Genomic DNA, 9,960 nt, shown 5'->3' with positions numbered 1-9,960 from the left:
GGGGGGGGGGGCATTTGCAAATTCTAACCTTCTTCCAAAGTCAACATGAACTATACCCAATTTTCATCGGTCTGTTACTTCCATACAAAGGAATGATGTATGCCAAATGTGCTTTAAATGATGAAACAAATATGTTCTCCGACTGTCGTTACCTTCTCAACAGATTGTATGCCGGTAAATCTTTCACGCTGAATACATCTTCGAGTGAGAGCTCTCGTTCTAATTGTGTTCTTGTAGACTTCAGAACATCCTGCAAAAAAATTTGTGTTTGATCTAGGTTGGAGCATCAATCCGACACAGATATGTTCTATTTCTGTCTTTTCATGTATTTATAGTATTTTAGGAAGGTCGTCTATGTCATATTGAATTCTGGTGTTGAACACGAATAGCTCAAGAAAAATATACTGCAACGCAACATAGATGCAAACCATGGAATTAAAAAAGTAGAAAGCTCAAGATCTACATGTTAAAATAGCTTACATTGAATTCCATGTACGAAGCCCGTTTCACAAGCCATTGTGCATCCATCATCTGAAAGGCTACACAATAAAGAACATCGAATGCCATTTCATCTTCCCCAAGTAGTTTTAAAAATCGGATTCCAGCCATGGAAGATGGTTTTCCTGCAGGTAAAATATGATTACAGCATTGAAATTCAACAGAGTCGAACATAAGGCAGAAAATATACTTTGTTACACACGAGTTTCCAGTGAGTAGAAACGTAATGGCAATTATTTGAGCAAGAAGTGTCGATAACAAATCTCAGCCGATGCAATGGACATTGCACAAAAATGAGCATGCAACACAATTATAGCTAAAATATTGAAAAAGCCTTCGAAGTACAATTACTTGTTTTGTAAACAAGCTCATACACTTTTATTATACCCAGACACACCTTATCTCAATTTGTACCTAATTAAACCCTTGTTTCAAAGGAGATGATGATTTATGCTAAGATTTATTTATGTATAAATTAAAGTTTAGAAGCTTATTTCAGTAAAAAAGATGAGCAACTTATTTCAGTATATGTTAAAAGGTAGAGGGCTTGTTTGGGTATAACCAAAAGTATAGGGGCATATCCTACCAAAGAAAAAAAAGAGAAATACGGGAATATCTGCAAAATGTGGTAACTGGTATAAGTTTAGGGTTTTTTATTATTATTATTTCAACCATTCAATATTTATCCAGTCCTGAATTTACATTACCTGATTGCAGATCCAACATCTGTATCAACATGAATGAAATGTTGATACCAGCAACAGCAAATGGATATTCCCAATCAGCTCGGTTTCCATCTTGTTTGTGTAACAACCTCTGGAAAGATTCCTGTTCAAAAGACCAAATCAGAGTTTGATCAACCCTGGCTATATTTCATGCTGATGTATAAATAATTGTTTGGCATATGTTAATATAAGGAAATAAGCAAGAAGCCCATTATCATATGATAGATCATAATCAAAAGAAATGTAATCCATGCAATTTATGGAAAAAGAAACAAACCGGATATTTCTTAGCAAAAAATATGAGATTCTCCAATGATATGAATCCTCCACCCCTTAGAACAACATCGAAACAATCAAGAATAAGCATATACGTCAGGGAGAGAAAAGGGTGCAAGGTAAACAGTTAAGGCAAAACCCTTGGCATACCGGAAATCTGTTGAAGGGTCTGGGCCTTGCCATCCCATGTCCTTCCAAAGCTCTGATTTAAGAGATGGAAGCACCCTGTTAGGGTAAGCCAATCTCCACAACTGCTTCAGAGCATCCTAAAAGCCAAATGAAAGAAAAAAGAAGTCATCAGCAGCCTTACAGTGATATATAGGAATTTCTAACACCTGCATATACTTGGTATTGATGGGCGGTGGCTAGCTTACAAAAGAAATTTGATGGAATTGGCAAATTCTTTTAATTAAAAAGTGTCTCATGCATAATATAATTCATAGAAATGAATTTAAAAAAATGGGAAGAAAAACTAAGGATTAAAAAATAACAAACATACTAAATATTGATTACAGTGAAACCTACTTGATGATCCAACCGAGATCCATCAAATGGGACTCCCAGTCTTTGCTGTAGATTTCTCAGCCTTGCTTCCTATGAGAACACAATATGGAAACATCAATACACAACAAATTAGAAATAATAAAGTCAACATGATGGTCAGTGACAACAAGGTCTTTTGCTCTTTCCAAAGACAAACACAAAATAACCTAAGCACATAAAACTTGTGCTATTTTCTGACTCAACTCTTACAAAAAAATCTACAAGAAAAAATCCTCCAACCCGTGAGTTCCAAATACCACCAAGCAGATTCTTAGAACAAGCTTCAAAACTCAAACGAATTTCTCTTTCAGCCCCGAATTACGCTTGTCTGTTTCCCTATGACTAGAGCTAATTTTTTTGTATTACGGGCACATAAATAGATGCTTCAAGACCTTAAGATGCAAATTGATAAAACCTAGCTGAACCCCTCTTGGATACATAAAAGACGGGAAAAGATTCCTTACCTCTTGCCCACTAAAGGAATAGAAGACCAAAATAAATTAAAAACAGAACAAATAACAGAGGGGTAAAAACATATGTTGATTATTAGAGCTGTACCTATATAAACACCCCTCCCAACCCCCAAATAAAAAGCTTATTCAGATCCAGAAATTTACAATGAAAAAAGTGTAATGCCGATAATACCTGTAAAGAACTAAGAGTAGGCGCGATAAGTTTCTGAGTGTTAGAATGAAGAGGTAAAAATTGTGCAATAAATGATCCAGATCCGAAGACAATGTTTGCTGGAAAAAGCCAAAGATTCAACTATCAGTAACCCAAACTGCTATAATGTTAAAAAAATGGAAAGATGCAAAAAAAGTCATGTGATGAGTGAGTACAGGTGTAAAACAGATAGTAAGGGGGGCAAGTGTTTCTATAAATTACATTGATGGAAAGATACCCAAAAAACAGTACTTTTATTGGGTGAATCTTTGGCACATGCATAGAGAATGTGATGTACAGGGAGGACTCCGGACACATGTTAAAGGCTCCCACCAATATAAGTAAATTCAAAGCAGACTCAAAAACAACCAAATGCCACTCCACTAAACCAAAATACTCAACAAAATAGAGATAACAATGGAGTGAAGATTGGTTCATCCACCTCCTCCCCGCTCTTGCATGAATATTGAAAATATCGATTCCATGTATCTGTTCTTCATACACATAAACCTCACCTCTGTACTAATGATTTTTTATTTAATATTACAAGGAACATATATTACAATTATTCATGATCATAATTTCCATATAAAATTGTACTCAATATATATAATATAAAAGGCACAAATATATAATGCATATATTATGATTTTAGTATATATCCAGCATATCTCTATTAAAGACAAACAAAATATAGAATATTTTAAGGGGTAAAATAATAATTTAAAAGGAGAGACAGGATAGAGTGGAGCAAGAATAATATACCAAAACCACCAACCTACAAATTTCTTTTCTTTTTTTCTCTCAAACCCATTTGAAGCCGACTGGTGTAAAATCCATGGGAAGAAACAGAATTAAAAACCAGCAACCAAGGTAGTCGTTGATTAGTTTAATGGTCTAACTTTCGAAGTTAAACACAATTATATGTATTATAAACAACAGAACACACATATGTAAGTAAGAAACCACAATGATAAAACCACACCTATCCACTGTGCCCATTGAGCGATCAAGTTCGAGAACAAAAGCGTCCAATGTAACTGTTCCTTCTTTCGTTCGTCATCCCAAATTTCCTCTGTCATCTTCCCCTATAACAAATCAAACAAACTAAATTAAACATTTACAATACTCTATCCCTTCTCTTGCAAACAGGTATAATTGGCAAAAATAACGAAATGATCACCTCAGGATGTTTGTCATCGTAATCATGATTCCCTAACAAAGGTTCATCTAAACCATCCAATCCTGATGACTCGTAATTTTCATTCCTTCTATCTCCAACATCCCCATGATGAAGCCGCCTTCTCACAGTGCTGGACCTCATTAATTACAGGCTAAATTTTGCACTAAATTCTTCTTCAATCCTGAAAACATTTTAAAAGCCAGCAGAGGGAAAAATTAATATCAAAATCCTCAAAACTGAAATAATAGATTAAACAAGAAAGTAGCCCTAAATCCAACTAGCACTAAAGAAATTAGATCAACAACAAAATTATCTTCAAATTTTCCAATTAGCTACAAATCTGGATCTCAAAACTGCCGTAAAGAGGGGGGAAAACAAGTATCAGAATTTCAAATGATACGAAGCATTCAAATTAGACAAGATAATTCTAATAAAAAGTTCAGATTTGGTTTAAAATTTGAATAACAAACTAACAAAGTAAAAAAGAAAACAAAAACCACAGAGAAAAAAACGATTTCATTACTTTTCCAGAAATAAAAAGTAATGAACCAAAAGAAAACTAAAAGCAAAGGAAAATGGGAAAAAAAAAACAAAGCTAACCCGAATGCTGAAGAGAGCTGCTGAAACCGAATCTTCAGAAGCCTTAATGTATAAGAGGAAAACCTAGACGCTAAGCAAAGCACAACAATATTAAAAAAAGCGAATTGAGTTGAGTTGAATCTTTGCTTACTAATTAAGAGAGTTTTAAGAAAACGGATATTAAGCTTTGAAGATTTATTGTCCGGTTTCTTCTCCTTCCTGGATTTGTTATTTGCTCTAAATCCATTGACTTCCGTAAAAGTGAATAAATAAAGGGTAAACTACGCCAATAGTCACTGATGTTTGGTAAGTTTTCTTTTTCACTACTAATGTTTCAAAAGTTATAAATCGGTCACTAATGTTATCGTTTGTGACAAAATGGTCACTAGTTGTTAACAGCCGTTAAGAGGCGTGACGAAAAATACAGCTAGACCGTTATTTTCTGAGTTGGATTGTTGACCGCCATTTTGATTGTCTCTTCTTCTTCTTCAACCCATTCTCCATCTTCTTTTTTCTTCACTTTTATTATTCTTTCTTTCTCTTCACTTTTCTGCACTTTTCTTCTTTTCCTCTTATCACACACATGACACAATCCTCTTATCACTCTTAAGGCTCATTATTCCCATGCTTCAAAGGCATGCCTGGGGGACAAAGATCCGTCGGTAGTTCTCCACAGCAGTGGTATTTCTCCTCAGTTTCTTTGCCAGTGCTCTATGGAGCTGCCTGTTATTTTCCAAGTTGGATATATGAATGTATCGTGTTTAAAATGTTTTCAAACTTTGTTGGCTGTTTGGTGAAGGATCCGTTTGACAAAAGTAAAGTAATATGTGATGAAAAGCTGAAAGAACTCTTCCATGTCGAAACATTCCATGGCTTCATTGTGACAAAACTCTTAATTTGCTCATTTTCACAAGACATGACATCACAGTATGAGCCCTATGCTCCGATATTTGTTGCTGTAAATCTCAAGAGAGAAGATATTTGAAAACGAGTCATACATGATACAAAATTCTTCCAAGATTTTGATTGTGCGAGAATAAATGCAAGAAATCCTATTCAATGTTAAAACAAAAACCAATCAGTACCCGACACCCGCCCGCCGATTAATCAACCAGTCCTTATCTCTATCACGTACTGTTAGATTATATAACCCATCATTCATTCCTAAAATTATTTTTTATGAAAAATTAATCTTTTACCAATAAAGTTGTAAAAAAAGGGAAGTCAGAGAAGAACTTTACAATGGAGCAAGAAAGAAGGGCACTGGCTCTCTAGCAATGTAAGGAATTCCAAGCAAATTACAGTGAAAGTGACGACGCAGGCTCCCACGCCCTTAGCACGCGCATAGCCATCGGCTGCATATCCGGCGTTAAGCTCGTTGCAGCATCCGACTAAGTTCAGCTCAGGTTCTGCTATTAGATGATCCAACAAAGTCAAGTTGAAGTCACCAGGAACTGAGAACACGTCTTTCACACCAATCTCCACGATCCTCCTTGCCAGGTAGCGCCCCAGGGTTCCACTCGAGGCATCTCCGCGGACCGGGGGTGTAAGGAACTAGGATGAGCTATCAAACCGATTTTATTACCGACTTCCATGCAGTAAATTTTTTCAAGAAAGAAGGTGGTGGTTAGAATAGTGTCTATGGCGAGTTCTTCCTTTCCTGGTATTCTCAGATGCTGTTGGAACACGGTGAGAGAATTCTATCGTTTGCGACATCGATTTTTGACGGCAAAGGTGTGAAGATCTCTGTGAAAATTGCTAGAATCCACTGGCATTACGGAACCCGATCCCATGCTCCTGAACTCACAACAGGGTACTATAACACAAGGTACCGAGACGGTTACCTCTCGATTGCTCAAATGCTAGCACGTCATGGTGCCGTTATCAACTTCACTTGCATAGAGATGCGTGATCATGAGCAGCCTCAAGATGCACTATGTGCACCTGAGAAGCTGGTGAAGCAAGTAGCTTTTGCTACTGCATCAGCGCAAGTTCCACTTGCCGGGGAGAATGCACTTCCCCGTTACAATGAATACGCCCACGAGCAGATCTTACAAGCGTCATCGTTGGATGTTGATGGCTATCCGTTCGATAGAGAGATGTGTGCATTCACGTACTTAAGGATGAACCCATCGTTGTTTCATCCAGAAAACTGGAGACGCTTTGTTGGATTCGTGAAGAAAATGAACGAGGGGAAAGGTAAAGAAAAAGAAGATAGGGAATGGGTTGGAGAAGAAGAAAAGCCAATCAAAATGGCGGTCAACGATCCAACTCAACAGATAACGGTCCAGTTGTATTTTTCGTCACGCCTCTTAACGGCTGTTAACGGCCAATGACCATTTTGTCACAAACGATAATGTTAGTGACCTATTTGTAACTTTTGAAACATTAGTGGTGAAAACAAAAACTTACCCAAACATCAGTGACCATTGGCGTAGTTTACCCATAAATAAAATACGAAATGCAAACACATACTTCCTAATAAAACACAGTTTTTTAAATAAAATGTTAAAAAAACTTTAAAATAATATTAATTGATAGTAGAATTTCAAATAAAAGAAAGGGTAAAATTTATAAATAGTCCCTAAACATTTATCTCTCTTCATTTTGGACATGAAACTTTTGAAACTTGCAATACAATCACCAAACTTTTTGTTCATTTTTATTTTGATCCCTACTGTTACCTACCGTTACTTTTGCTGAAGTGGCACTTAACCATGTTAACTCCCCTTCTTCTTCTTTCTTTTCGAAACTGTTTCATTAAAATAGTTATTCCCATAACTATTTGGATTGCTAGTCTCTGAGAACTGAATGGTATTATCATCCTTGCAACAAAATTTTACTTGTTTATCTTCTTTTAAACTGTTCTTTTTACAATGGGGGTGTTTCCTTGGGTGTTTTGGGATTTCTACTAAAAGAAAACGTCGAAAACCAGTCAATCGGATTCTCCCCGGACCTGCAGATTCATGAGTTTTTCATTTTTCGTGTGTTTTGGATAATGCTTCAGTAAAGTTCCAGTTTTTTTTTTTTATATTTACCGGTTGTTATTGCATAGACTTGTTAGCAATGAACCCTTGGATTCTTATGATACTAAGAAATCTCAGTTAAGGTCAATTGATTTTTTATGAATGTGTTTCTCTAAATGAAACATTACAAAATAAAGCTAAGCAGAGATCGAGTGCTAAAATCAGGAAGAAAGTGAGTTTTAACTTGAATGTTCAAACCTATGAGCCGATTCCGGATGAAGAAACAACTTACAAAGTGTTGAAGAGAAGAAAGAAAAGAATGGAAGAGAAGTTGGAAAAGGGAGCTTACCCATTTTCTCCTATGGTGTTTCAAGGTTCGAAAAGAAAAAAAAATTGTTGCAAGGAGGAGGAAGAAGAAAAATAAGGAGGAGGAAGAATAAGCAGTTGCAAGGAAGAAGAAGAAGAGGAGGGAGTTAACAGGATTAAGTGTCATGTCAGCAAAAGGTAACAGGAGGTAACGATAATGATCAAAATAAAAACGAACTAAAAGTCCTATGGCTGTATTGTAAGTTTCAAAAGTTGGGTGACCAAATATAACTTCCGTGATTTTGATTAAATACATTAATTGAATAAGTACACGCTTTTAAAATATAATTTATTTTTGATAAATTTATAGTGATACAGTGTAGTATTTGTTCAAATACTTACAATAATTTAACAATGAAAGTTCTCAGATGCTCGAATTTGAGATCTCAAAGAATAACAAGTATTTTAATTTTTTTTTCGTATACATACACATCTAACTATTATATTATAATTTTAAATAAATTTTAAATTTAACACAAAAAATATATTCATATTAATCAAACATTTTATTAAATGTGAATATATATTTTATTAAATAATTTAATACATAAAATTTTAGTTTATTGGTTGATTATTCAAGGTTAACCAATTTAATTTCATATAGTAATTCTTTTAAAGTTTATTTTTTAAGAAGTTAATTTGTTCAGTTTTAGCATCTGTACCGTATCACAACTAAACTCCCGGGTATGATAAATCATGTAAGAACGAATATCAAAAAGGAGAAACTGGAAATCCATTGCACAAACAGAATACTATAATTTACAAGAAATATTTCAAGGATCACAATCAATTCTAAACCTCAAACTGCCTAACTTAATAAGATCCAAAGGAGAAAGAAAAGGAATCAAGCCAAAACTCATTCTCGAAGAACTCAATCAATCATTCAAAAACTCAACGAAAGAAGACAAGACTATGAAACCCCAAAGTTCACTTCCTGGAAAGGAAAGGGGAAAAACATATTTAGAAGAAAACTGGAAATGCCAAACTATATTTTGTTGTTTTCATTCCGAATCACTGGAACTTGAGTCGTGGGATTTTGTCTTTTTACCTTTTTCAGATTCGACTTTTCAGATGATTCTTCATGTTCCTGTGTTGGGTTACCAGCAGCATTCTCGGTATGTTCTTGAATCCAAGAGACTGCATTTTCACCAACTTCAATCTCTTTAACTCCATCATGCTTCTTGGAAGAGTGCGGTAGCTTAGCCTGACTAGATTCAGGACCTTGTTGGAAATAACTATGTAAATCCTCCAAGGATCTTGCCTCAACAACAGGTGATATTGAACCGATATCTGTATGAAACTGTAGGTTCTCAATCATATTTGGAAGAATTCCTTCCTCCACATCTACCCCTTCATGAAGGTTTTTAAAAGCCAAATCAATGTCTTCCACTGATTTTGCTTCGAGAACAGGTAGCTCCACCTTGGTCTCCATCTCTACTTCCTCCATGTCTGCGTATTCATGTTTTGGCTCACCAGCAGTATTCTCAGTTGTTCCTTGAATATCAACCTTTTTAATAGAAACCACACCATGATCTGCTCCAGATGAATGTTGCAGCTCAAATAGATTAGATTCGGGGCATTGTTTTAAAGTGTTATGTTTATCCTCTAGAGATCTCGCATCAACAACAGGCAAATCCGAACTGGTGTCTTCATGACCCTGTTGATTCTCAATCATACTTGGAAGAATTACTTCCTCAACGTCAATTCCTTCACGAAGTTGCCTAAAAAACAAGTCAATGTCTTCCACTGATCTTGCTTCAAGAACAGGTAGCTCCACATTGGCCTCCGTCTCGATTTCTTCATATTCAATTTTCGGTTCACCAGCAGCGTTCTCATGAATTTCTTGAAAACCAGAAACCGGCTTACAAACTTCAATCTCTTTACTAGAAGCCTCACAACTTTCTTGAATACCAGAGATGATATTACTAATTTCGATCTCTTTGTTAGAAACCACATCATGATGCTCTACTTCTGATGAAACGTTCCTCAAGTCTGTGGAATGTGGCAGATGATCTGGATTAGGTACTGGACCTTGTTGCAAAGCATTATGTATATCCTCCAGAGATCTCGCCTTGACAATGGTATAATCTGACTTGGTATCTGCATGATCTGGCTGATTCTCAATCAAACTTGGAAGAAATACTTCCTCAGCATCCATTCC

General features: G+C 35.7%; 2 protein-coding genes across 5 annotated transcripts; one reads left to right on the top strand and one right to left on the bottom strand.

Moving 5' to 3' along the window:
- LOC120129176 (ELMO domain-containing protein B-like) lies at positions 1-4,676 on the bottom strand. Of its 4 annotated transcripts, none has more exons than XM_039146751.1 (10): positions 4,478-4,676; positions 3,889-4,069; positions 3,691-3,793; positions 2,688-2,785; positions 2,025-2,093; positions 1,650-1,765; positions 1,501-1,555; positions 1,206-1,326; positions 481-623; positions 1-250 (listed from the first exon to the last, which is right to left on the bottom strand). In XM_039146751.1, the coding sequence occupies exons 2-10, from the start codon at positions 4,027-4,029 to the stop codon at positions 149-151; spliced, it is 948 nt and encodes a 315-aa protein (XP_039002682.1). In that variant the 5' UTR covers positions 4,030-4,069; positions 4,478-4,676; the 3' UTR covers positions 1-148. The 4 variants fall into 4 exon arrangements, with proteins under 4 accessions (XP_039002682.1, XP_039002681.1, XP_039002683.1 ...); XM_039146750.1 differs by having other exon boundaries at positions 4,489-4,676; XM_039146752.1 differs by having other exon boundaries at positions 4,619-4,636.
- Positions 4,677-5,104: 428 nt separating this feature from the next.
- Positions 5,105-7,278, top strand: LOC120129240 (beta-amylase 1, chloroplastic-like). The gene is made up of 3 exons (XM_039146798.1): positions 5,105-5,425; positions 6,141-6,666; positions 7,265-7,278. Exons 1-3 carry the CDS (start codon positions 5,105-5,107, stop codon positions 7,276-7,278), a joined length of 861 nt encoding a protein of 286 aa, XP_039002729.1.
- The last annotated feature ends 2,682 nt before the right edge of the window (positions 7,279-9,960 follow it).

This window comes from Hibiscus syriacus, unplaced genomic scaffold (assembly GCF_006381635.1).
Source record: "Hibiscus syriacus cultivar Baekdansim isolate YM2019G1 unplaced genomic scaffold, ASM638163v2 tig00110483_pilon, whole genome shotgun sequence".
In the NCBI taxonomy this organism is placed as follows: domain Eukaryota; kingdom Viridiplantae; phylum Streptophyta; class Magnoliopsida; order Malvales; family Malvaceae; genus Hibiscus; species Hibiscus syriacus.
This window is presented reverse-complemented; position numbering and strand designations above follow the sequence as displayed.